At 46.6% G+C, this 27,691-nt stretch overlaps 1 protein-coding gene across 3 annotated transcripts; it reads left to right on the top strand.

Moving 5' to 3' along the window:
• The first annotated feature begins 465 nt into the window (after positions 1–465).
• On the top strand, positions 466–27,691 carry GLYR1 (glyoxylate reductase 1 homolog). Of its 3 annotated transcripts, none has more exons than XM_068146979.1 (16): positions 466–553; positions 2,692–2,728; positions 3,878–3,957; positions 10,827–10,965; positions 11,521–11,763; positions 14,633–14,719; positions 15,708–15,764; positions 16,803–16,853; positions 16,970–17,043; positions 18,891–18,990; positions 20,073–20,183; positions 20,468–20,569; positions 22,002–22,164; positions 22,934–23,113; positions 23,621–23,745; positions 24,097–27,691. In XM_068146979.1, exons 1-16 carry the CDS (start codon positions 516–518, stop codon positions 24,169–24,171), a joined length of 1,662 nt encoding a protein of 553 aa, XP_068003080.1. In that variant the 5' UTR covers positions 466–515; the 3' UTR covers positions 24,172–27,691. The 3 variants fall into 3 exon arrangements, with proteins under 3 accessions (XP_068003080.1, XP_068003081.1, XP_068003082.1); XM_068146980.1 differs by having other exon boundaries at positions 20,073–20,185; positions 20,473–20,569; XM_068146981.1 differs by lacking the exon at positions 11,521–11,763.

Here is a 27,691-nt window from a genome sequence, read left to right as displayed (position 1 = left end):
CTTGGATAGCAACAGGATTCTTTATTTTTCCTTAAGGTGCAATCTATCTTAAAAGACACCTTTACTCGTGGCTGCTGCAGTGGCCTTTGCCGTGGGTGCCCCAGGAACCCTTTGCCCAACGCAGGCATTGCTGGAGCGGGAGCCGCAGCCCGCGCGAGAGTGGCCTGGCAGAGAATCAGCAACCCCAGGTCAGCGCTCACCCCCACGTGCTGAGCACAAAGTTCTGTTTGACAGCTCCTGAGCCGCCCGCGGGCAGAGCCAAGCCGTCAGAAGCCTCCTGGGGCCGGGCAGCGCCCCCTGCACCGCCCCGCGTGGGCCTGACGCCATCACGGTACTCACATGACCAATCAGCGCCGCCGTTCCAGTCACGCCTCGGGGGAGCGGCCGGTGACAGCCCACCCGGCCACGTGACGAGGGCTGCCCAATCCCCGTCGCCGCTGCCTCCTCCCCCCGCAGTGGGTGCTGTCCTGTCCCGGCAGGCTGTGCGCGGTGTGGCTGGGGGCTCTGTCGGTAAGATGGCGGCCGTGAGTCTGAGGCTCGGAGACCTGGTGTGGTGAGTGGCAGTGCAGGTCGGGCAGCGGCGGGGCACAGGTGGGCGGCGGCGGGCGCTCGCCAACCGGCGGTGGACGGGTGGGGCATACGCTTCTTGCGGAACGAGGTTGAGGCTCCGCCTGTGGTGGCGAAGGCGCAGGCGGGGCGACGGCGGGGCTGTGCCCGGCCCGTGCCCGACCCGGGGGAGCGTGGCGCGGCGGCAGCCGAGACAGGCCGGGCGCTGTCACCCCACAGTCGTGCGGGACTTCAGGTGCGGCTGCGGCCAGAGAGGAGCTTAGCGGGGCCGGCGGCGGCGGGGCCGCGGCCCTGGCAGAGGGTCTGGTCGCCGTTGTCTCTCGGGGGCGATGTCAGAAGGGGCGAGGGGCGGCGGCAGGAGGCAGTCAGGGGCCACAGATCTGGTCTGGAATGGGCAGTGGGGAGGCAGGTCTGGCTTTCAGCGGGCCGGCACCGGAGGCTATCAGGAGGCGGCGCATAAAATAAACTGTGTAAGATGGAGGGAACGAGGGGAGCGGGACAGGGGCGATCCGTGAGGTTGGAAGCACGGTCTCCTCCCAGGAGAGTTGAGAACTGACATAAATAAGTTAGTGGGTGTTTAGGGGAAGCAACGATGCTATTTCTTGACAGCGCTTTAATGAAGCGATACGGCAGCCCGGGGGCACAGCGTGTTCGTGCGGGCTGGGATGTCCCTGTTGAAGCTCGCAGGAGCCATTTCCCCTTGTCACTCCAGTTTTACCCTCCGGTAGGCAGAGAGCTGTGATTTGGTGTTTATTTCCTGATCGGGAGAACGGAGGACACTGCATCGAGCCCTGTGAGCAGCGATCGGTTTAAGTGCATAGGCGCTGCTGTACTTGGTAGGCTCGGGTCCTGCCAGACCTCGCAAGAGAGAGCTAATCCCCGGCACGCAAATGCATGCATTTGTATTTATATCCCGGATAATAAGCAGCACATGCTTCGGGCTGTGACAACTGCACTTTCTCGTCTGAGAAAGGGACAGTGCTGTAAATTTGTCTAGTTTATCGAGTAAAGTAAGTAAAGGTTGGTTCCTTTTAGCATTCCCCCCCCCCCCCCAAATAAGAAACTCTCGTGGTTGGAATGCAGATCGTCCTGCTTTAGCTTTGAACATGACAGCCTACACAGGTACTATCTCCAGAGCCGTCGCAGAAGAGCTGTAGCAGTGAGACAGCAACATGTGAAGGGCTGTGATAAATGTCTTGTTCGGTAAAAGAATGGAACTTCAAGTATGAGACACGGTCACGGTTACAGCTCCTGGCAGTGTTCCTGCCTGGCCACTGCATCTGAAACCGGCTCTGTAGTGCTGCCATCTCGGGAGGGGCTGCAGTGCCACTTCCTGAGAGTTTTTTTTTGTTCAGGAGCTGGCAGGTTCCACAGGTTCTTTGCCAGCCTCTTGCAAGACTGATAAGGTTTTATGAGAATACTGCAGGCCAGGTAAGTGACAAGGGTAAGATAATAACAAAGCTACCTTGCTGAGGTGGCTTTTCCTCCTCTATGAAGAATTAGCTTTGTGTAGTTTTCCATTAGGAAATGTTTGCAAGCCTAGGAAATAAACTTTCCTGCCTTTATTGTGGCTCTGTTGTATCTTTGGTGCGTCGTACTGTGGCGTTGAGCACCTGAAGGATGTGGTAATGGAATTCCTCTTCAGGGGATCTCGCTGTTAGTGCTTTCCTGTGAGAGCTAATAAGAATTTCAGCTCTCAGGGGTGGAAATCAGTGGCTGCTGTGCTCCCTGCCCGGTTGGATACACGTTATCAACGTGAACTTTGGTTCGATTGCCTGCATCAGTATTTTTCAGTTCCTCATGAGGGAATATCCACTCTTACAAGAGTAGTAAAAACAACAGCACTGGATCTTCCAGGCAGCAGCTATGCTGCTGCTGCTGCTGCTCTGCCCATTTAAATTCTGATATCCAGCAAGTTCAAACTTAGAGGCTCAGTTTAGGTGCCGATATCCAACGCCTGAGTGTCAACCGCACGTCTTGCCCTTCGTGGAAGGTCTTGACTGTGAAGCTGTAACTCTTCATAATATGACAAATAAGACATGATGCAAAGAGGTAGATGTGGGATGGTTACTTTTTTCTCTGCTTCTCATACCTAATACTTCATATGTTGTTTTTTTTCTCCAGGGGGAAGTTGGGAAGGTATCCTCCATGGCCAGGAAAGGTGAGTTTTGGGGGTTGATTTGGGGCTTTTATTGTTATTGCTATTGGTTTGGTTGGGGTTTTTTTGGGGGGTTGGGTTATTTGGTTTGTATTGGATTTTTGTTGTTGTTGAGGGGGTTGTTTGTTGTTGTTGTCTTGGTTTTCTTCTCTTCTTTTTTTGTGGGAGTCTTGTTTTGGTTTGCTTCTTTTGGATTGGTGGTGGTGGTGTTTTACAATGCAACACATCTAAGCTGTCAGCCCCTTTGATCTGAAAGTTTAGCCTGTCACTAACAGCTGTTAGTTCAGATGAAATTAAAAGCAACAGAGAACAGTTCATCCAAGTCTGGAGCTGATTGTGTTTCCCAGATTTAGTTACTCAGTCCCTGTCACTTTCTGCAGGACAGGTTTCTTTCTTCCCATAATGAATAATTTGGCTTCTCAAGATGCTGTTTCTGTGCTATAGTTTTTGAGTGACAACTCTTGGGGTACAGAACAGTTAACATTTTCTCCTCTGGTTTGGTTGGCTTTGTCTGATGTAAGACCAAAAAGATTTAATAATTTGAAATTCTCTGCTATTTTTATTGTTTCTTCTTCTCTGCAAGAACTTTGGTCTTAATTTGGGTGTAGGTAGGAGGACTAAACATGCTGAGATGACTGCAAAAGCATCGGTGTGGCAAACAACCAGAAACGTTTGGTCATTGGATCAAGTTCAGTCTAAGCTTCCCTACAGTCTTCCAGGGGTCACCTGGCTAACTGAAAGACAACTTTTGTCTCTACTAACATCTATTCTGAGGCAAAAGACAAAGCTTTAAGTGTAAACTTGGAAAGTTATCCCGTTGAACAAACTGTCAGTAATGCCATTTGGCTTTCTAAGTTGACAAAAGAAAGAAGGTTGGCATCTTACCTCTTGGGGATAGGAAGAAGGAAGCCTCACTGAGAATGCAGTGATGTGTCACTGGGGTTTGTACCACTCTGCTGCAACATACCCATGGCTAAGGAAACACACAGTTTACACATTTATGTGAAAGACTTGGCAACATGCAAGTCTGCTTCCTAGTCAGATTGCAAAGCCAAAGGCCAGTGTCTGAGGAGCTGTAATGCATGACAGTGACGTGGCTGAGTGAGAATTTTCACGATGTGCATTTTAACTTCCCCTTCTAATCACCTTCAGATTGTGAATCCACCTAAAGATCTGAAGAAACCTCGTGGGAAAAAGTGCTTCTTTGTGAAGTTTTTTGGAACAGAAGATCAGTATGTACCTGCTTCTTTTCACCTGGTGAAAATACTGTGCCCTGTAGTCCGAGTCTTCCATGGACAAAGTGTTTGCAGGGTAGCTCTGCAAAGGATTGGCCTTGATCTGCACACGAGAAACGTCAACTATTATTGCATGCCACAGCCACTAGTGTGTGTGTGAAGTGTGTAAAGACTTAGATACTCATGTCAGCATTTTAGTTACCACTGTGATAGAAAGTTCTTGGTGGCTTTCCATTTTTAGGAGAGTAGGTGTGATGCGACAGGGTTAGACTTTAGCATGTAACCATGTATGAGAAAGGTACAGCTGAGAGTGTGCCTTTGTTCATCTGTGATCTGGATGAGGGGATTGAGTGCAGCCCCAGAAAGTTTGCAGATGACAGCAAGCTGGGGGCCTGTGTTGATCTGCCAGAGGGTAGGGAAGCTTTGCTACGGGATCTGGACAGGTTAGACCCATGGGCCAGGGCTAATTGTATGAAGCTCAACAAGGCCAAGTGCTGGGTTCTGCGCCGGGGTCACAACCCAGTTGTGCAGTCTTAGTGTTGACCCTTCAGTGCTGGGTTGAGGGTTGGACTGGATGGTCATGGAGGTATTTTCCAGCCAGATACATTCTGTGATTCTCTTCTTCTGCCAGAAGAACAAAGCAGATGAATACTTGCCATTTGTAAAAGAATACACTGTCTTACCTGGGGACTGAAAATGTTCTTGCTCTGCTTTGAGAAGTCTCTACAGGAGAGGAAAGCTAATAAGACTGTTGCAGACTACCTTTTTGTAAGGCAGAATTTATTGATTCCAAACACATGCACAAAATCTTAAGTTGTCTTAGATAATTACACACTGGGGAGGGCAGGAAACAAAACACAAACCCAGCAACCTAAACAAACAAACAAACCACAGCCAAACCTGAGAACTTGCATGAAACTGGAAATAATTTTGCAGTGCTTCAGTTTTTGCATTAAGTCTTGCAATAAGGGAGATGAGGACAAATCTCTGTAGAAGACTGGAAATCTTTTTGGGTTAAAAACAAAAAAAAAAGGAGCAGGAGCCATGGATGTTCCTTAAGGAGAATATTTGTTTGACTGCTAAATACTGTTTGGTGTTTGCTAAATGCTTTAAAACACTTTTCCACTGAGAACTGAAGTCTGAACTCGATGGGGTAGAAGTGAATGTTGCATATCAGTGGGGACATTTGTTGAGTCACTAGTAATACGAGGCAGGTGAAGGTTGCTTTGAGGGCAGAGAGTGGGTTTTTTTTTATTGGTGGTTGGATGTGTTTATTTGAGCTAATCAAGTTCTGAACGTGGAGCAGATTCCCTCTCTCTGTTCTGATTGATTGTTCTCCGTTCTTGCATTTCACTTTACCGAACACAGAGCTGTTTTGATTCAAGTTTGGGAAAAAGGGGTCATATGTCTGGATCACTGTAGCTGAGATTAGCAGCATGATTGCAAATGATTGTTCAGAGCTGCAAAATAATCAGGGTTTATGACATGATGGTAGAGCTGTGGCTTGCAAACATCCTCTTGTCTGGCAAAGTAACAACCACGGTGTGGTGGTTGTCGTGTCTTCCCCTCCCCTCTCCAGCTTGTGAACTTGAATAATTTCCTGCTAGATGATGCTGATTTAGAAATTTGCTCACTGTGGCAGGCATACCCTACCTGAAAATTAAATCTGAATACATACTGTCCCCTTTGTTCTTCTTTTAACAATAATACTGACGGACAGACAAGAGAGAAGCTGGTGTGCCTGCTGTGTCCCACTTGGCTTACAGAGCGTGCGGGCTGGAGCTGTGCTGAGAAAATCCTATCTTTGAGCACAGTCAGCAAACCAAATCAGGAGAAACTTACCTGATCTCACCTCAGGTGAGCTTGAAGAGGAAAATCCCTGTACTTACTTTGTGCAAGTACACCAGTGTTTTGCAGATACTTGTTTTCTCTAGCTGTGTATAAGCGGTAAGTGGCAATTGATACGGGCCCAAGTGTCACCGCTTTGCGTAATGAGCAGCATGAAGAGCAGGATGCAGAGCTCCATCACTGACTGCTCCACGGGGTGATGAGTATACTTACTCACACTCATACTCTGGTGCATGGTGCTGCCACGTTCAAGTTTGTAAGGTGACATTGCCACTGATACATTTTTACAGCTCTCCTGTTGAACCTTGGCAGTAATAGCTAAGGACCGGGATAGGAGCTGTTTGCCTGTTTGAGCTGTGTGTGAGGTGCAGCTGGTGCTAGTTGGTGGACAGAATCCCTCTCACAAACTGCTGAGGGTGATTGCCAGCCAGATTGTAAATGGGTAGGCAATCTCAGACTTGATGGCTTTGTTTCTTTCTGAGGACTCCCAGGTGACTGCTGTGGCCAGAAATGCCCTGGTTCAGGCTTGGCAGCTTCCTTGTGACTCATGTGGCTCCAGTTTGCCATACCAAAGATGAGGGAGAAACCTGCTTGCAAGCACTAACTGATGTGTATGGATTTGAGCTGAGTGAAGGGTTGAATGAGAATAGACTGATAGGTTTGGAAGTGGTTTTGGTGTAGCATATAGCTGGGCTTTGTTTATGTATTAAATGCTGACCAGTTTAGGAACTGGATAGTAATCCTGGATAGCTGTGAATTGAACAGTAATACTTCCTACACCAGTGTGATGCTGCAGTGACCAGTTCAAAATATTCTTACATTTCATGGCCTGCTTGGAAATCCAGCATGGCACTGGCAACACTGAGAGAATCATTGCTCTTCAGGTATCATTTCACCACATGTCAGGGAAATGCAGCTGTCAGAGGTATGTGACACAGTCACCTCCCACCCCACCCTCTTCCCCTCTTTCAGGCATTGGGTAGCAGCTAACTGACCTTGGAAGTGACTTGTATCAAAGGCTGAATAGGAAGCTGAAGCAGTCCTTTCTTGCTCATAGAATCTTTTTGAAGTATCAGGAATTACCAAACTAAACACTCCTACTAAATGAGATGGGGTCAAAGGCCACTTCCTGACTTGAAATAATAAGGGAAAAATAGAGGAAGTTTGCAATCCAAGATTCTAATCATCTGCAGCCTGTTGGCCATCAGGCCCAGGGATTTAGCAGAGTACTCACTGCCTTCCCATCCTCACTATCCTGCTGGGATGCAGACACCCAGTCTTCTGCTGCTGCTGCTGTTTTCCCTGGCCTTCAGAGACAGAAATTTCTGGATGTAGTCGTTCTAAAATCACCCTAAAGGTCCTGACAACATCAGAAAGCACTTGCTTAAAGTTAACCAGGTGTTGGAGGTGCTACTCTTGGAGCCAGGGGGTGTAGGTGAAACTGTCAGAGAGGGTTAGCTTCCATTGCTGATGTTTCTCACTTAGGCAAATTATCCTGTGCAGAGCTCTGTTGCTGTAGCCAGACTGCTGTTTAACAGAGCCAGCTGGAACCTTGTTAGACAGAGCTGCAGACAGAGTGCCAGAGCTGAACAGTCAAACAGTTTTCCACCTCTTACTGATATCTTTGGATGTGTAAATACTTTGCAGATCCCCTCCTTTCAGCTGCGTGGATGTTTATTCTGGCTGTGTGTGTCACTTTTGTGGTGGGTTCTTTCCCCACTAACAAGCTGACATGTCAGATTGCAGAGTGCAGCCATTCAAGTTTGTTTCACTGATGAAAATCATGAGCTTCCCCTTCCACATCAGGAAACTCATCTTGATTTATCTATTTTGTGCTCTCACACACTGGGCTTGTAAATAGCCAAGCAGTTCTTCTTAGCCTTTCAGAATTGGTTATGTTGGGATTTAATGTGGACATCTCAGCTGCTCCAGTGTAAAGCTCCATGACATTTTTCCCAGTGCTTTAGTAACAGAAGTTTGGAGATAGGGATGGGAAACAGTGGCACTCTAACTGTGAGGCTTGCAAAAAGTATTTGTGGATATTCCTCTACCATAGTTTCTCCAATTTGTCATTAGGAGTTGGTACCTTTGTGCTGGAGGAGAGTGGGTAGAAGGTTGGGGGTTAAGGCCTGTGCTGAGCTGGTGTGATGGGTTTGAATCTTGTATGCCTGGTTCTGTCTCTTCGGTGCCACTGCTTTCCATGCAGCTCCAGCTCACATTTGCACTTGGCCTCTGCTTTACAGGTATTCTGAGTTTTGATTACTGCTCCTGAGCACAACATGGCTTTTGCATGAGTAGTGGTTTTAAGAGGCTGAGGAAGGGTGAGGAGAACTGAGCAGAGGAACCCACCACCAACATGTATCTCTTTTACATCTTTGCACTTACATCTACATTACAACAGTGCCAGATGACTCTGTGCCTGAATACAATTTCATCTTAAATATGACAGTTCAGTAATGCTTGCTTTGCCAGGGCATTAATTCATTGCTGAGTCAGGACAGAAATAGTGGCTCCTTTTATATGTTGCATTCTACAGGCCTCTTGTCTAAATATTTGCCTTCATTGGCTTGGAAGTTGTTGCTTAATAGAGGGAGATGTTGTGTGTACACATGAAGTAAATTGTTTGGTGGAGAGTTGTTTTGTTTTCAAGTGTTTGAAACGTTGCATGCAAATGCTTCATGGACATCTGGTGTCAAAAAGCATTGTCCTGTCTTACAGAAGGTTGTCCAGGTAGGTGACAGAAAGAATGAACTAGAATGGAATAGACCAATTTTTACTTTTTTAAACATGTTTTTAACCCTGAGGTTTAACCCTGACTGTGTTTCACTTTTTAGTTTATGTCTCCTCTCAGCCTGCACTTCTCCAGATTAAGCAACCCCAGGTCCCTCAGCTGCTCTTCACCAGGCCTGTTCTCCAGACCCTTCACCAGCTTTGTTGCCCTTCCCTGGACACACTCCGGCCCCTCAATGTCCTTCTTGGAGTGAGGAGCCCAAAACTGAGGTGTGGCCTCACCATTGCCCAGGACAGGTGAAGAATCACTACCCTGCTCCTGCTGGCCTCACTATTGCTGATCCAGGCCAGGATGCTGGTGGCCTTCTTGGCCACCTGGGCACATGCTGGGTCATGTTCAGCTGCTGTCATCCAGCACCCCCAGGTCTTTCTCTACTGGCCAGTTGCCAGCCACTCTGCTCCCAGCCTAGAGTGTTCATGGGGTTGTTGTGACCCAAGGGCAGGACCTGATCTTATTGAACCTCATTCCATTGTCCTCAGCCCAACCAGCCAGCCAGTCCAAATCCTTTTGCAGAGCCTTCCTGGCCCTAAGCAGATCAGCACTCACTCCCACCCAACTTAGTGTCATCTGCAGACTTCCTGAGGGTGCCTTGATCTCCTCACCCAGGTCATTGATAAAGATGTTAAACAGAACTGGCCCAAATACTAAGGCCTGGGGAACACCACTGGTGACTGGCCACCAACTGGCTTTAACTCCATTCCCCACTCCTCTTTGGGCTTGGCTGTCAACCAGGTTTTAACGCAGAGAAGCATCCACCCATCCAAGTCATGAGCAGCCAGTTTCTGCAGGAGGGTGCTGTGGAAGGTGGTGTCAGATACAGGAGGTGTCATCTCTCCAGATGTGACCCAGAAATTTCAGTCTACTTGCAGCAAGTTGATTACTGATTCCAAACAATGGCTAATGCCAGTGATGTCTGAAAGAGTTTCCTGGGCTTTACTACTTTGTGAGGAGAGGATGAGTGAGACCCAGCAAAGCATTACTGTTATTACCTTTATGTTCAGTGTAGCTGTGTCATGCTTACAGTGTTTGAAAAGGCAGCAGTGAAACCACTTCACCTGCATGCAGGAGCTGGACTGCACTGGAGAGCATTTAAAACCTATGATCATGGCTAGTCAGTGTCTGTAGCATAAAGACCTTTTGGGACCAGAGAAAATCAGCTTGGTTTTTACTGTGTGCTGGGATGCTGTCTGCTAAGAAGCACTCTTGGCCTTACTGGCTCAGGAAAAGCTTTGCCCAAACCTTTGCAGGCCTATTTTCACTAGGATGGAAGTGGCTTTGTAGCAGTGTGTCTGGTAAGCCTGGGCTTGAATCTGGGGAGAGAGGAAGGTAGTCTGATCTCTGCGAGAGTCACAAGTTGTTTTGAAAGCAAAGGCATTCCCCTGAGCTGCAGTGAAGGGGTGGTGAAAGTTTGTCAACCTGAAGGAAAAGGGAGTTGTCACTTTGTGTTTGATCACTCAACCATTTGGGACATGTCAAGAAGTCCTAATTAGCAGCAGTGTAAAGGGGGAAGTCATTTGAACTCGTAGAACTGCAATCAGAGTATTAACTCTGCCACAGTACCAGTCTATCTTAAAATACCAACAGAGAAGAAAATAGTTCTTTTTTTTTGCCTCAAAAAAACCAAAACCCCCAGTGTTTTTGTGCAGCACCTCAAGGTATGTCAGAAATCAGCAGTGGGCTGTGGTGTTTGTGTTCACTGTGTGTGGTTGGCCGTGCTGTAAGCTGCAGAATTCTGGGTTTCTCCAGTTTTTGTAGACACTTGTGTGTGCACAGTGTGTTTGAACAAGGGATCCATGGCTTAAGGCTGTTGGGTGGCCTCTGCTTTCAACAGCCTCTCAACAGGTTCATGTTATTTGCTACCTTGTGCAGAGCCATCTGATCGTGGGTGTTCCTCCTGGTGATACAGAAGCAGTCACTCAGCTGCCTTTGTGTTAAACAAGCGCCTCTGATCGCATCCCAAAGCCATCTTGCTGACAAATAATGTGAATAATGCTTAGAGCAGAGCACTGCTTAGCATGAGAGGATATAAAGCTTGAGACAGAAAGCCAAGTAAAAGTGGCAGTTCCCAGTGACTGCAGCAATTGCAGCCCTTCTGGTTGTACAAAGAAGTGAGTTTGGGTCGCCCTGGAGAGAAAAATCAGTGTGTCTGTGTCTTTCTAAAAGTGGGGTGCTTGAAAAAGTTGCTGTTTGGAGACTAGAACTGAAAACTTCTTTTGTTTATTTCTAGTGCTTGGATCAAAGTGGAGCAGCTGAAGCCTTATCACCCTCACAAAGAGGAAATGATAAAGATTAATAAGGGTAAGCGCTTCCAGCAAGCTGTGGATGCTGTAGAGGAGTTTCTTAGAAAAAACAAAGGCAAGGACCAGGTGAGTGGGCTCTTTGTGCATCAAAACCAAATCTTGGCATGAATGATGGTCAGATGTGAAAGGAGTTTGTTGCCTCTGGCAAGCTGAGGGGTGGTTTGTTTCCATCCCTTTGGGTGTTTTGGGGTTTTCCCTCCCTTTCTTCTTCCCCATGCCGTCTTGTTTGGTGGTTAAAAAAAAGTGGTGTTAAACTAATGGAGAAACTGAAGAGGCTAATTGATCTGCTTATGATGATGTGATAAGTCAGTCTTAAATCCTGGGCTAGAGTTGCAGTCTTTGGTAGGTTGGAAGGACATAATGTGTGCAGGCACTCCCAGCAAGTCTTCCAAGCAGCTTGTTCTGTCAGTTGCTTACTGAAGCTGACCTGTTTTTGCAGAACTAACCAGGAACTTCACTCACCGACTTCAAAGGGCTAACAAATACCTAGTTTTCAAGTTACTGTGCTGTTGGTTTGCTCAACAGTAATCAAGCACAGTCCTTCCCATCCTTGGTTTTGCATGAAAATCATTCCAGCTCTTCTCTTCTTTCCTTACCATCTTGTATTCTGTAATCTCTCAGGCGTCTTCCCATAACTCCAGCGAAGAGAAGAATCGCCGTAACTCCAGCGAAGAGAGGGGCAAGCAGTCTGCTGGAGAAGAGAAACGCAAGGCCAGTTTGTCTGAAGGGAAGTTGAAGAAGGGCACAGGGGAAGGCAAAAAGAGGGGCTCTTCTGTCTCGTCAGAGAGAGGATCAAAGTCACCTTTGAAAAGAACCCAGGATCAGAGCCCCCGAAAGCGGGGGCGTCCGCCCAAGGATGAGAAGGTTTGTGTCGTGCATGTCCGCCAGTGCCCTCTGCAGATGGACTCCAGGGTTGACTGGCACCTTGACTGGCAGGCCAGCAGGAAGAGTCAGTTCAGTGGCAGGGTTTTTTTTTAAGCTGTTCCTTCCTGTAGTTTTTACCAGCTAGTTATTCCGAGTGGCTCTGTTCATATCCTTGAGAGGGCTCCAAGAGAAGCATCGCGAGACTCCGCCTTTCATCTTGCCGTACCTCAAGTTCAGTTGGTGTGGGCAGGATTAGTGAAGAGGTGTGGGTCTTCATCTGATTCCTGACTTCTATGTGGCATACTTTGGATGAGCAATTAGAGGTCACTCAGCTTCATTCTCAGTACTTGCAGAGGGTGGGGTATTCTGAAGGGTTAGGTCTTAAAGAAGAGATCCTTGTAGCCTAGAGAATCCATCAGAAGAATTCATCAGATTGGATTCAGCATCTCTGGTGTGTATTTCCACCATCCATTATAAAGGTCCAGCCTTGGAACGTTATTATTATTTTATCCCCATTACTTCCCTGTTATTTCTGGAGATTGAGGTGGCAATAATAGCCACCAGTGCTTTGGTTCCCCTCATCTGGAGTTCCAGCCTTTTTTATGTCTTGTGGAACTCATTGTTGTGGGCCAGAATCTTCCTTTCCAAATGGATAATTATTTCAGTGGATTATTTCAATGACCATGCTCCATCCAAGACTGCACCTGAAGACCATTGGGAGACTTCAGCCTGCTTGTTCACCTGTGCTTCAGAGGGACCACACCATGCTGTGCTTCACAAACTTGCTTCCGGTGTTCTTCAGGATGCAAGTCAAGACAGTAGTCCTCCATCTCCAAAGCTGTGAATGGATTGTCCTTCATTGTCTGAAGAGCAAACTTTCTTGATGCAGTGAAGTGAATCTCATCATCTCAGATACTAGCTCTGAAGGAAACACTGGCTTTGTGTTAGAGCCAGCTTCTGTTTAGTCAGGCTGTCCAGTAGAGCCCACCAGCTTCTGCTTTTGGGGGGAGTTGAAGGAGGGGAGGAGTGGATACCTATTTGTGAATGCCTACTAATAATCACAGAACTTGTGACTTGACTGATGCAGGAAAACATTTCACCAGCAACATACTTTTCTCCTTTCAAAGTGTCTTGCATGTCATATCTTCACATTCCTGTTACAACAAGCCACCAAGCCTGATTGGTGTTTTTTTTTCCCCACTTGAAGAATACTTCTGTATCTTTGAGCTAGATTCATTTCAAAATTGATCAAAACTAATGGCTGGGAGAATCCTGATTGTGCTGAGACATGGTGTGCTTAGGTTTTACTGCATTAGCTGCCTCTGGGCATCAGGGTGCTTCTGAGAGAGCTAATTGTAGCAGCAGAGATTATTTTACTGGCAAACTGCAAGTGGAGTAGTTTTAAACAGTTTATCACAAATAGGTGGCCAGCTGTGTGATAAGTGTCTGGCCACAGACCGTGAAAGTAGGGAAGCTAATGCAGGAGAGTAGCCTGATAGCTTCTGGAATGTAAGGTGCTGACAAGGAAATCAACTGCAATGGGAATATACCTTAATACTAATTCTCAGCCTGTGAAATAATTCTAGAACTCTTTTCTTCCTCTTCTTTCTTGGCTTTCATAATACCCCCAAATTGTTAGCCCTAGGGTAGAAAACACTTATGTCATTGTCCTGAATTACTGCAGGGTTGGGCTTGGGGGTTGTTGGGCTTGGGGTATTTTTTTTGGGCCAGTCAAGAGTCCAAATTCTGGCTTTCCAAGGAATAAGGATGTACAAAATTGAAGGATCTGGTTGTTGCTGAGGTGTGCTCTGTCTGGAAATGCTCTGTAGGCCTACCTGATCGTTCATATACTCTGATTTTTAAGCTTGCATGAATATTTTCAAAGGCCCGACGTGATTTCATAGGCATCGGAGCAGGAGAGCATTTCCTGTGTAAGGCTCTCCCTAGACACTTTAGGAGTTGGAGCCTGATATCTAAAGTGTCCCTGCTGACAAATGAAATCATTTCATCAGAGCTGCCCCCAGGAGTCTTTACTTTTGTTACAAACAGAACCCTTTTCTGGTGGGTCTGTGTGAAGAACAAGCTGTTGTGCATTTTCAGGGAGCGGTTTGGGAGAGGAGGTAGTGTGATTCCATTTCTGAACCTTCATTGCACTAAAATAACATGCCATGCAAGTCCTGCATATTCTCCTCAAATAGCATAGGGCCCTAGATGTCTGGGGCTTACAGCATAAAGACCTATTTTAACATTATATATTTTGGGGGGATGAGGCAAGGTAACTTTTGGCTTACTGGTCAGTAAACATGCAATGCGTTAAGCGGTAGCGTGGCATTACAAATCGGGGCCTGTTGAGTGGATGGGACAGTCCACACATCCCTTTCTGTCTCCTGGATTCTGAAAACTTGAGCAGAGGTGGCTATCAGCCTCATGCTTTGAAGGTTCTGTTAACAGGTAGGCTACTTTTTTATGGCAAAGGAGGATTAGAAGAGTTCAGACCTCTGACTCTGCTGATCTCCACTCATTCGTTTAGCTTTCTGCATCCGCCAGAGGAAAATGCTGGATCAAGTGTTCATTGCTTCTCTGCCTGTTGCATGATTACACAAGTGCAGTGATTCTTCCCACATCTGAAGAATGGATTCTCCCAAAGCCATAACTGTGGTTGAATTCCTTTGTTGGCATGTTTTATTCACCTCACCTGTGCTGATAATACTCTGTGTTATGTATGAACGCTTCATGGAAAGACATGTGAAATGGAAGCCATTTGTAGTGCTTTTCAGAACTCTGTATGTGTGCTCATATGATCAACATGCTGTGGCCAGCCACTGAGCCAGATTGTAAGCTCTTTCTGATCCTCCTTGTATCTCCTCAGGACCTCACAATTCCAGAGTCAAGTACAGTGAAGAGGGTGATGACTGGAACAGTGGCTGGATTTAAATGGCCACCAAGCGTCAGTGAGGTGAGAAACTTTCTAATGTGTGTGATCTAGGAACTGAGTTTGTGGCAGCAAATATAGAACCTTTTGTCTGGGCTGTAAAACAGTGAGATTTCCTCCTCTAGGAACAAAACAAAACACTCTTACTTGGTCAAAGTGTAGTGTAACAAAGCTAGACAACATCCTTCCCTCTCTGGAGACTTGCAAAACCCACCTGGATGCATTCCTGTGTGGACTACCCTAAGGTTGGACTCGCTCTCTGGAGGTCCCTTCCAACCTCTAGCATTCTGTGATCCTGAGCATCTAAGAAGTAGACTGGGAAGTGAGAGTTCAGTCCTTGTGGAACTGTTTGCAGATTCACACTTGCTGCACTCCTTTTTGAGCTTCTTGTTCCAAAGGTGTTTCTGGGACTGGCTTCCCAAAGCTGGAGAAGCTGGTGTGGATAGTCTCTTCCTGTCCGGATATGGGGTGGTTCCATTTGGTTTCCCTTTTTGAAACCTTGCCTGTTTGTGCATCACTACACAAGTGATCAGTGAAGCTGAGTAAGAGCAATGTGACTGGGCTAGCACACGTGGTGCTCACTGAGGAGCTGAGACATCTGGGCCAGTGGCTCTTGTTGCTGTTAATATGGATTTACCTAGCATGTGACAGTGCTAGGTGTAATCTCCAGCCAGTTCTCAGAGTACTCTTCTAAGGAGTTCCTTGAAAGCTGGAAAGGAACTGTTTCATTCCCTTGGAAGGAGCAGGATGTGAGATCTCTTAATCTTGTTCAGAATCTTCAGTTTTCCTACAGATGTCCAAAAATTGAGGAATTTGGCACGAATGCCTTTGCTTTCGTGAATGAAACACAATGCAAACTGCTTAACTGAAACAGGCTGCTTGATATAGCTGATACATTTTGTATTTCCCACCTTAAGCTATTCTCATGCAGCTTGAGAGAACAAGGAAATTGTGCTGTGGTTGCTCAGTGACTCTGGGAACGTTTCTGAGCCTGTACTTTCTCTGTTTGTAGCCTGTGAAGGACAGCGATCCACATTTTCATCACTTCCTGCTGAGCCAGACAGAGAAGGTGAGCATTTAGCTGCTGGTATGTCTAGGTTGGCATCCTGCCCTTTGCTGAGATGAAGCATGAGGAGATGTGAAGTTCTGTTCTTTAGGGGCTAGCAGCAATTAGATTCTCACATGCAATTTTGTAGGTCAATTACTTCCTAACCGAAAGGTTTAAAGAGATTTAGCACTGAGTACAATGAGCAGTTGAAGTAATTAAACATTATCTAGCAGCAGGATTTGACAGCTCTGTTGTAGTAAATCCTGTGGATTGAACATTGAGGGGTAGGAAAAGTTCTTTTTTTCTGTTTAAAACCCCTCTTGTTTGTCTGTGGTTGTCCTACTCGTTCCTTCATCTGCATTAATTTGTCAACTGAATATGGCAGGAGAATTTCCAGCACCAGAAAAGCTCCATGTGAAATACAGCAAATCTCTCTCCTGGGACTCAGAAGCCTTGCAAGAGTTTTGTCTTCAGCAGTGAACATCAGGAGGAAAAGGAGAGATCAAATTAAATGAAAAATATGTTTGCACCTAGCTGAGAATCTGGGTAGAGCCAGAAGGATTAAGAGCAGTTTTAATCTAGATGAGCTCACAATAAAAGCAGCACAGGAAGGAGCAGTCTTCACCTTAACGTTTGTTGAAAGCCATGTGCCTTCTCATGGTGACAAGGAGGTTTTGCTTCCACAGTTGCATTGACATTCTGAGCAAGGCAAGGTGCTCCATGGCAGGCCTTAGAGTTCTGCTGTCTTTGGGCCAAATGTGAGGCTAGGAAGGCCCTGGGTCCTTGCCTTCAGAGTAGCCTGTTACATGAACTGCAGAAAGGAATTTGTAGTAGCTGTGTCATAAGACAGGCTGAATTGTTTGGGCAGGATGGGAAAGGAAGAGCTTGGTATGTTGGGGTAGATTTTTATCTTCTCCCATTGAGGGAAGCTTTAGCATTCTCCTGCTGTGCAGATGGTAGTGGGTAGGTGAGGTGCCTGTTTCTATGTGACAAAGAAATTAGCTCAGCAGAGCAAATCAGCACTGTCCTTGCCTTGAATCCTTTCTCTTCTCCATACAGCCAACTGTCTGCTATCAAGCCATCACAAAGAAGCTGAAAGTTTGTGAAGAGGTAAGGCAGATCTTACTTTTGATGGATTTTCCTTACTGTCATGAGGACTTGCAGTCCCTTCAGAGCTGTGCACTGTATTTTTTTTTTCCTTTTCCCTCCCTTCCTCCCCCTCCCAGGAAACAGGATCCACCTCCATCCAGGCAGCAGACAGCACAGCAGTCAATGGCAGTATCACACCTACAGACAAAAAGTAAGATCTCCAACGCACTTCAGCCATTTCCCTTCCTTTTTCTCCTTGCCAGCTCATACATGCAGCCATTATCCAGCTTGTCACTGAGAATAAATAAACCTAACGTTTCCCTCTAACCACAGATCTTCTCTGTCCTTGTGTGAAGTTCGGATTTGGGGGGCAGGGGGGAAGGGAGGCAGCTGAAAACGGGGGCTCTGCAGTAGAGAAATTCAGAGCAGGACCTGATCTGGGTACATTTGCAATTCAGGACTTTTCTGCAGTTGCCCTTTTGCTGTAGGGCAGAGTGTGGAGCAGCAGTGTTTGAGTGCTGTGTGAGGCAGGGAGATAAAAGGGTATCTTTCTCCAGTAGTGCCTGGCAGTTGGCTGGGGTTATTTAGTCATTCTTCTGAGCACGTAGAAGACAAGAGGAAGAGGGAGGCGTGTTCTCCCAGCACAAGAGCCTTGCTGTGTAGCATGTGAGCTTTCTGGTTTCTTCTAACACCCCCCCCTTCTCCTTTCTAGAGTGAGAGAAGCCTAACTTGAGCTTCCTGTTTCACTCTGTAACTTCCGCTCTGTTCAAATTGAGCTCAGGCCACGGCTTGCTGTTTGCCGTTGGGGTCGTTTTCATGGGATGTCAGTTCTCAGCTGTACTCCAGGGGCACCAAAATAACAATGAAGCTGTTCAGGTAAAACAGTCTCTCAGGAGAGCGTGGCTCAGAGGTGGGTTGGGAGAGAAAGAATATCTTCTGTGTTTTGGAGCCTTGGAAATAGGTGGACCTTGTTTGGCCTGTTTAAGGAGCCTATAGGGACTTGCTCTGACCTGTCTTAATTAGTTTGCTCCAACAAAAAAGCGGCTTGGCTAGCTGGGAGAGGGCAGGTGGCTTGCAAAAGCCACAGTGCATCTGTAGTGTGGCTGATTCTGAAGAAGTGACTGGGGAATTACCAGGCAGGTTTCCTGGTGAAGTTACATCAGACGGTAATTGAGCCCTTCGCCGTCTCCCACTAGAGCTGTGGGTTGGCTACGAAGCTGACTGCAGATGTAGGATAAGATCCTTGCAGCAGCGACTGCAAACGAATTCCTCTTGCAAGTAGCTGTAGGGATGAAACTTGTCTTTTTCTGGAAGTGGGGAAGGAAAACTTGCCAGCTTTGAGGGGAGGAGGGAGAGGCGTGGGGGAAGGCAGCACGTATCTGGGACCATGTTGTTCCCGCTTGTGCCGTCCTATCCCAGCCTGTTTCTTCCTTCCTGCCTCTGTTCAAAATTGCAGCTGTAGACTGGTGACTGCATCTCTGCTGTGTGTGTGGTGCTTAGCCCAGTAGTCCTTGCTGGATTTATTCAAGCCAGGATTGTGATGTGTCGTTCAGTAGCATAAGCAGGTCGTCATATGTCTGACTTAGCTTAAAAATCAGAGGGTTACTTAAGAGAAGCACTTGCTGATCTCTGAATGTTCCCTTCAGGAAGGCAGTGGCTGGCAGCAGAAAGCACAAGAGCAGCAATTTTAAAAGCAGCCAACCCCTCCAAACAGTGAGGAGGGAGGAAACGACAACAAAAAAAAGCCAACAAGAAAACAAAAGAAACAAACCAGACCACCCAGAGTTTAATATTTAGGTAGATTTTTGAAGCAGACTGGAGACTTTATTCAGGAAATGGTTAGGAATGCTTGGTAAGCAAAACAAATACCAGCTTGCTGTTAAAGGTCAGTAGCTGCCCCGTCTAGCTGTGGCTGAAATGAAACCTGTTTGGTTTTGTTGTGGGCTGGGGCTTTTTCACCTGGTAATGCTCCAGGGTTTGCTCTTCATCATTTCCAAGACCATGAGAAGCTGACACCAACTGCCTTTTGCTGCATTACTGTTTGTCTCTTCCCCTCAGGATAGGATTTCTTGGGCTTGGCTTGATGGGAAGTGGCATTGTCTCCAACTTACTAAAGATGGGTCACACTGTCACCGTCTGGAACCGGACTGCTGAGAAGGTAAGCCCGTGCTTGAGGTACAGGTGATACTTCACCTTTCCTCAACAAGGAGGCCTGGAGTCACCAATCAGTGGTGCCTGGGAGAGGATGACAAAGTGTAGCCACTTTGGACTACCTGAAGCTGCCGTCTGTCCTAGTATGGTCACTTTTATGTGAGCAGTCCCCACCCCATTGCCGGGTTGTATGTGAGAGAGTTGCCAGAAGAATCACAACCTTATATGTGTGCTGAGGAATGCAATGTGAAGTGCCTCTGTAAATGCTGCTGATGTAAATGGTCAAGTCATGGTGTCATGGAGCTGGACACAAAGAGCAGGTGCTGGGGGGCTGATCTTTGCAGCGGTGTGGTAAGATGCAGTGCTTGACCACAGCTTCATCTACACATCCATTGCTCTCTTTATGCTGCAATACCAAAGGTTCTATTGAAAACTTGCTCTGTCATAAAACCAGGGTGAGAAGGGTTTCATAGGTATATTCAAAGTGAAAATGGAGCTTACATTAAACCTATGTTCTAGCTAGTGTTACTCTCTTTAGTGGAGAAAGAAAAGGAGGTAACTTGGGGAGACACAGTGCTGTAATGATATTGTGGAGGATCAGAGACAAGAAAGGCAGGGTGGTTACTTCGTTTAAAAAGGATGAAAAGATTTTTAACTGCAAAAGATGGGTGGTATGAGGGTGTAGAGTAAAGAGGAGTTAGGATTCTGAAGCTGCAACCCACTGAACCATCCTTCTCAGTCTCAGCTGTGCATATGCCTGTTTACCTTCCAGTAATACCTTTTGCCATTTCTGTTTACCAGGTTTTTTGCCCCCTCATCTCTCCCCCAAGACTCACAGCATTCAGTCTCTTCTCTCACCTAAGCATTCTCTTTTCCTCTGTCTTTCTTTTGGAGTTCTTCACTTGGGATTTCAGAAAATCTGCAAAAGAGAGCCCCTTTTGTGTGTGGACAAAGCAACAGAAGGCAACCCACTTGCTATGTCATTAACACACCTGACTCCTTTTAAGCTGAGTTTGTCGCAGCAACGTGTAGGGGACCCGTTTGCTCTGCACTTGATTTGTCTTACATTTGAATTTGTGACTTTTGCAGTGTGATTTGTTCATCCAGGAGGGGGCAAGGCTGGGAAGAACCCCCGCTGAAGTCGTCTCCACCTGTGACATCACCTTTGCCTGCGTATCAGATCCAAAAGCAGCGAAGGATGTAAGGATTAGCTCTTACTTTACCTCCACCAGCTAGACCACAGGTCATTGCATGCCAGCTCTGATTCCTGCTGACCATGGTGACATGGGGCAGTGTAGGCGCTGGGCAAGTGCAGCTCTTTCAAAATCAATGTGCCAACAAAAAATCATGCTTTTGAAAAAGAATAATCCTGAGGGGTGGGTTTTGATAGCCCTGCAGAATTCTGCCCCCTGAGCTGCTGTCCTGCAGGGTTGGAGTTTCTCTGCAGACACCCTATTGCTTTACCGCTCTTCTGTTCCCCACAGCTGGTGCTGGGTCCGAGCGGGGTGTTGCAAGGGATTCGCCCAGGGAAGTGCTACGTGGACATGTCCACTGTGGATGCAGATACAGTGACAGAGCTGGCCCAGGTAATCACTTTGAACTGAACTTCTAACATCTGTGATGCAGCACTGCACTACTTCTGGTTTCAGACAGTAAGCTGTTTACAGTAAAGATGCTTCTGGAGATTTCTGGGCTCCTTTCAGGAGATACTCAAGTTCCAGGCAATTAAGACAGAGTGAACTGTCAGCTCTTGCCCAGCAAAGCCTGTAGGTTTGCCAGGGCTATTAGCTGGCACCAATGCAAGGAGTCAGCCAAGTTTTGATGCCTAAGAAGTATTTGTAGCCAGATATGTGTGCTGTGGGAAGCTGAAGGACAGGGTGCTGTCTGGATGAAGAAGTGTCCTGAAATTGATAAATCTGCTGATTTTAAATGTTGTGGCTGGGGAGCAAGAACACCTTCATCTTCCATTTAGTAGAAATATTATTGTAGAGGGTTTCTGTAGAAGTGTTCTGATCCTTTCTGATGTGGTATCTGTGATTTCCTCTTTGGCACCTCGACTGATAGCATTTGTCCTAATGACAGTGTTGTTGCATGGGGAGAGGGAGCCAGTTTTGGTGAAGATTTAAGGAGACATAAAGGTGATGCAGTAGTGGGACCTGAATTTGGAGAATGAGTGATACATATTAGTAACACTCTGCCTGAAGAGATCTGTCAAAGGCATTTCCTCTGGGGAAAATACAGTAACAGTCAAGCCTCTGAGATTCCTACCCCAGATGTACAACTCTGGCACTGGTTCTGTGGCCTTCAGAGTGTGCCATGGCAAGAGCACCTCAGCTGACTGCTTAAAGCATGCTTGCTAGTGATTGGTGTAGGAAAATGCTGCTGGCATGTGAAGACAACTTTTGGTCTCAAGCACCCTTTGCAGGATTGAAGCATCAGTGCTTTTCTCTCATGTTTTTGTCTGAGCTATTTGTTCATAGGATGGTTTGGGTTGCAAGGGACCTTAAAGATCATGCAGTTTCAACTTTCCTCCATGGGCAGGGACACCCAGCCCTTTGACCAGGTTGTTTAAGGCCTCATTCAACCTGGCCTTGAACACTTCAAGGAGAGGGGGGCAGCCACATCCTCCCTGAGCAACCCGTTCCAGTGTCTCGCCACCCTCACTGGAAAGAATGTCTTCCTAATCTTCAATATAAGTCTCCCCCCTTCAGCTCAAAGCCTCTTGTCCTGTCACTACAAGCCCTTGTCAGAAGTCCCTCCCCAGCTCTCCTGTAGCCCCTTCAGGTACTGGAAGGCTGCTCTGAAGTCTCCCTGGGGCCTTCCCTTCTCAAAGCTGAAGAGCCCAAACTCTGTCAGCCTGTCACCGCAGGGGAGGTGCCCCAGCCTCCCATCATTGTTCTGCTTTTAGCTGCTGTCTCTGGGGACAGGAGTCCCCTAAGCAAAGCTGTTGCTGTGCTGCCCCCTCAGCACCAGTGCCTGCTGTTCACGCACAGTTAACCAGCCCTACTCTTTTTGCAGGTGATAGTGTCGCGGGGCGGTCGCTTTTTGGAAGCCCCAGTCTCAGGAAACCAGCAGCTGTCCAACGATGGGATGCTTGTGATCCTAGCGGCTGGCGACAGGGGGCTGTATGAGGACTGCAGTAGCTGTTTCCAGGCGATGGGGAAAACCTCTTTTTTTCTAGGTAATTAAAACATAAAGGGCCTGAGAGCAGTTTCCTGGACAGTGCAAGGACTAGGAGTTCAGAGAATCAACCAGGTTGGAAAAGACCTCAGAGATCAAGTCCAACCTATTACCTAATACCCAACACCTCCTCACAACTAAACCGTGGCTTGAAGTGCCACATCCAATCCCTTTTTGAACACCTCCAGGGACAGTCACTCCACCACCTCCCTGGGCAGCACATTCCAATAGCCAATTACTCTTTCTGTGGAGAACTTTCTCCTCACCTCGAGCCTAAACTTTCCCTGGCTTGAGACTCTGTCCTCTTGTTCTGGTGCTGGTTGCCTGGGAGAAGAGACCAACCCCCAGCTGGCTACAACCTCCTTTCAGGTAGTCCTAGAGAGCAATAAGGTCTCCCCTGAGCCTTCTCTTCTACCAGCAAGGAGTCTGAGAGGTCTGTGTCATCTGTGTCTTGTCTCCTTGGGCAGTGTGGGAAGCTGGCCTGTTCTGCTGGAACTTGGCCAATTTCAGAGACTCCAGCCTAAGTTTTCTTTTTTGGTTCATTTTGGAGGATCCACATTGCTTTGTATTTTATGTCATACTTTGTTAAGATTTCTCTCTTCTTTCTGAGTGCTTGGAAAATGGGTAAGTTTGCTGAAGCCTTCAGGGAAAGGGAGAGGTGCCAAGTGCTTGATATGGAGAGTACAGTAGTGTTAATATTGTGTGGGATGGGGGAGCAAGGCTGCTGTGTCTCTTCTGGAGGAATGGCCAATGGTATGTCTCACTCTCAGGTGAAGTAGGCAATGCTGCCAAGATGATGCTGATTGTGAACATGGTCCAAGGCAGCTTCATGGCAACGATAGCAGAAGGACTGACTTTGGCTCAAGTGACTGGCCAGTCCCAACAGACCCTTCTGGATATCCTCAATCAGGGACAACTTGCCAGCATCTTCCTGGACCAGAAGTGCCAAAGTAAAGTTCTCTTCTGTTGTTTCTATTTATTTTTCTTATATAGGACATTTGTCACAGCCTAGCAGCATTTCAGATAATGGCAGAAGGGAGGCAATAACCATTCCATCTTCATCAGCCTGGGATTCTGGGTGTTTTAAGCATTCTGGAAATGAAGAGCTGACTTCCATTCCTTCCCTTTCGTAGCCAGGGCCTCTGAGAATACACTCCAAGTCCTGCATTATCTACAGCCTGCTTAAGACTTGAGTTCACAGTGAAGGTTTTATTGGGGCAGGGTAATAAATGAAATGGAGGGCAAGCTGCTTAGAAATGTGAGCTCACTTTGTCACTGGGCAGTAGTATCTGCTGTGGCTAGATGAAGACAGAGAGCAGAGAAACAGAAGAGCTAAAGGCAGTGTTCCTGGCGATCAGCATGGGAAAGGGAAGCCTGATGTTGAATTGCATGCCCTTGCAGCATGGGCTTGGTTTACTTTTGTCATGCTTATTTTTTGCACACATTCATGTTGACAGATATCTTGCAAGGAAACTTTAAACCTGATTTCTACCTGAAATACATACAGAAGGATCTTAGATTAGCTATTGCACTGGGCGATTCTGTCAACCACCCAACTCCCATGGCAGCTGCTGCCAACGAGGTAAGAGCTGTTCAGATGTGCTACTCAGCATTCCTTCAGTAGAGCCATTTGTCAAGAAGAGGCAAAAGTCTAAGAATGACATCATCTCTAAGACAAGGGAACAGTAACTGAAATACATTCTGGCTAGGATGGAATTGGATGTGTTTTGATTGTAGAAGGCCTTAGAAGGTCAGATCAGTAAACACAGATGGCCTTGGCTGGACCTGGTGCATTCTGATGTGCACTGTTCCAACTGCTTGACATACTGTGCAGTTCTCTTGTATGCAGTGCAGCAGAGAAATTATTTTTTCTGCTGCAGAAAGGCTTTGCACAAGAGTAGGCACTGATACTTCTCTGATTTCTTTTCTCTAGGTCTATAAAAGAGCAAAAGCATTGGACCAATCAGACAACGACATGTCTGCAGTGTACAGGGCCTACATCCACTAGGCTGCACAGTTCTTACTGTTAATACTATGATTATTGATTAATATTATTATGATACTGGGTTTTAACTCTGGACCAGTCCATCTCTGTCTCTCCATTTCCTTTTATAAACAGACTTTGAGATCTGCCACGGAGGCAGCTGCTGTGGTGAGCCTTCCCCTCGGTGGTGGCAGAAGGTGGGGAGGAGGGGGCTCGGATTGCTGCAGTCTAATTAGGAAAATCCATGCCATGCACTGACAGTCATGGAACAGAACAGTGGCGGTTTGTTCAGAAGCTCTGAGGCAACTCTGCCAGAAATCTGCTGCTTGGCTGCTTTTATTTTCCTCTTTGTATGCTTGTCCAAGATGCTGTTTCTAATGATCCCTTTTCTCCTTTGCTGTGAAATAATGCGTGTGTTGGACCCTCTGCATTAAGGAGGCAGGTGACATACATCCCATCTACCTGTGAATATCATTAAAGTCCTTGGTCCCAAGTAAGGTGAGGAGCATTCCTGTTAATCAGCCACTGTTAGAGAACAAAGCACCTCCCATGGAGGAGAATGGCAGTTCCAGAAGGTAATGGGGTTGTATGCAACACTGTCTTGATTGTGTTTCTTTTTAAACTTCCACTTTCCCAGCACCTTGCTAGAGGAGTTCCTTGTACTGTTACGAAGAACAGATTGCATCCATGTCTTCCCCTGTACAGACAGCTATAGCTTAGGACACACAAACATACTGAAAATCAGAGAATGCCAGTGTAAATGAGCCTTCTGAAAGGCTTAGTCACATCTGCCCATCCCACACACAGCACTGGAGGTCGATGTGTTTGCAGAGAAAACTGTGAGAGAAACGCCACCTGAGACTGGGCCAGGGATACTTTATCTGGGGAAGGAACAGTCCTTAGGGTTGCTCCTGGCCTTAGCCTGTGTTGATTCACCCCTAGGTTGGGGTGGGCATGGGGGTGGGTGTTAACCCTTATAATTACAAAGGTGTCTTGGATTGTAGCAGTGTCACAGGCAGAGCAATGAGTCTGAAAGAGGCAAAAAGAATGATTGTAGAGCCAAGAGACTGAGAATCCTGAGTTCCTTTCCACATGCTCTCTCTGTCCTTTCCATGGTCATCAAATGTCTTAGCCTGTTTGTCCATCTCTAAAGGTGTGTGATGATTACCTACCTCACAGGGATGTTTTTGTGTGCTGATTACTACTCTTCATACATGTTAGATTTTCCATCCATGTTCTTAGTGTTACTACCCTGGGTACAGCACTAGCACAGCATTAGATTTTTCCCTGTACCCATGACTCTGCTTGTGACCAGATACCAAATCCTAGAAAGACTGGTAGAAAAAATGGGAGGCTAAGACCACTGCTGAGCTTTAATCTGGAAATGTGGCACTTGAACTGTAGATGCCAAGGCTAGAGGGCAGAGATGCTCTCTAGTGTTGATAGCAGAGAAACCCATAGTCCAAAGGATGCAAACAGAGTATGTTTGGTTGGGTTTTGGGGGGTTTGGGGGTTTTTGGTTAAATTGTTCTCAGTATTAGCCTTTTAGGAGGGTTCTTGCATTTTAGATTTGAGAGGTAGTGAAATGCCAGTAAGAAACTTGATTGGCCAAAATCACTTCAGTGGCATAATCCCTCTGAGGTTGGGATTCTGAAAGGAAGGAAAACAAATTCAAATTAAACCATGTTCTTTTAAATCCTAGAGTTCTGCTCTTCCCATCTTATTTTTCTAGGAACTTAAGGGCTGTGTGGAGACATTTGCCTGTGAGTTAGGATTTCTTGCCCATCTTGCTTTGTGCAGCATAAGCTGCTTTGTTCAGGGGCATCTTGTTAACATAGGAAGTATCAGACACTTACTGCAAACCATGGCATCTGATGCCCTCAGTGTTACTTGGCTGAGTATTTCACCTCCCCTGATCACTGTTACTCGTGGACTGATACTGTGTTATGCTTTGTGTCCTGTGGAGATCATCTCTTAGATGTGTTGGCCATCACTTTGCCCTTTGTCAGTGGGATATGTGAGCAATACTAGTTACACATAAAACATTTCTTTGGCAGTGCAACTGTCATCCTGCATGCAGATGCTTATATTAAAGGAACATGTAAGTACTCCAGGTAACCAACCATTAGCCTGCTTCTGACACACTTGCATTTCCCCCATCCAGATGTCCCTGGTTAACTCAGCTCTTAGTGCTCAGAAGTCCCTGGTTAACTCAGCTCTTAGTGCTCAGATGTCCCTGGTTAACTCAGCTCTTAGTGCTCAGAAGTCCCTGGTTAACTCAGCTCTTAGTGCTCAGAAGTCCCTGGTTAAATACACTAGAGTTAAGAAATGACTTGTGTGAACTGTGTACTGATGGGATCTGAGGGAAATTGTGGTTTGGGGGGCAGGAAATAAGATCACAGGTTTTATGGTGTTAAGAAATCTTTTAGGAGGAAGGGGCAGGTACTCAGATCCTGCTGAGAGTGGAAATGTGCTGAGTTGTCCTTGACCTGTGCCTGTGGGAGGTTTCATGGGTCAGAGCAAAGGTAATGGAGGATCTCCCTCCTTTTTTTCTTTGTGGTGCCTCTGGATAGAGTGAGAACACAACAGAGGGTCTCAAGTCCTGTGATGTGCATTTCATAGTGAATTAAAAGCATATTTTTGAAAGGGAGAGCCACTCCCTGGGCAACTCACTGCTGCAGATTTTGTTTTCCAGAAATACTGTAGTTTTCAAAATGGAGATCTTTATTTATGTGGGAATGGAAGGTGCAGACTAGTTGAACACTGTAATTTACCCTGGGAAGGGGTGGCTGCAGCTTTCTGGAGGGGCAGGTGGATGTTGAGTGGCGGGAGGGGTGCAGTGGGCACAGATACTCCTGGGAGGAGCAGAAGGGAGGCCAAGAGCTCTGAAGTGGATGCGAAGCGAGGAGGAAGGATGGAAATGATGAAAGCCAGACTGTTGCAGATGCTGTGTGGGCTTGGCTCCTGTCAGTCTCCCTCAGATTCTTGTATTTATGTCTGTAGCCTCTGAAGATGGATCTTAATCTGTTCCTTGGCCTCAGATTTGGAGGAGGGAAGGGTGGGAGGGAAGCTGTAGATTGAGAGATGCTCTAATAAAACTGGCTAGTCAATGTCGTCTTAATATTGTTGACAATTCTGTACAGTTCCTTTCTATGAGGATTTCTGTTTTAGCAATTTGCCTTTGGTTTGGTTTGGTTTGTTTTGACTCCCTCCTTTTTAAAGAGAAAATGTGACACTTGTGAAAAGCTTGTAAGAAAAAGCAGTTTTGTTTGTGGGTTTGGGGTTGGGTTTATTTTTCCCCCCCCCTCAAGGATAGATCCTATAGTTCCTCAAGGTTGTGAATTTCCTTTTGCCTTGTTTTTAATTAACGTTTGTCATTCAGGATAGGATGTGTGAAGATGTTTAAATGGCAAAACCCAAACATGATTCCTTTTTTTTTTTTCTTTTCTTTTATTTTCTTTTTTTTTTCCCTTTCTTGGTTTTTTTTTTGGTGCAATTAACAAAGCTACTGGCAAAAAGAATAAAACCTTTCTTGGTAACACAA

This window comes from Melanerpes formicivorus, unplaced genomic scaffold, assembly GCF_026170545.1.
Source record: "Melanerpes formicivorus ecotype bairdi unplaced genomic scaffold, bMelFor1.0.p_v2 SCAF_14, whole genome shotgun sequence".
NCBI lineage: Eukaryota > Metazoa > Chordata > Aves > Piciformes > Picidae > Melanerpes > Melanerpes formicivorus.
The sequence above is the reverse complement of the archived record's forward strand: the minus strand, read 5'-3'. Positions and strand labels throughout refer to the sequence as shown.

Coding starts and splice junctions, on each gene's coding strand:
- GLYR1 (XM_068146979.1), top strand. CDS start 516: ATGGCGGCCGTGAGTCTGAGGCTCGGAGACCTGGTGTG. Junction 10,966..11,520: donor AAAACAAAGGCAAGGACCAG/GTGAGTGGGCTC, acceptor GTAATCTCTCAG/GCGTCTTCCCATAACTCCAG. Junction 17,044..18,890: donor ATCACACCTACAGACAAAAA/GTAAGATCTCCA, acceptor TCTTCCCCTCAG/GATAGGATTTCTTGGGCTTG.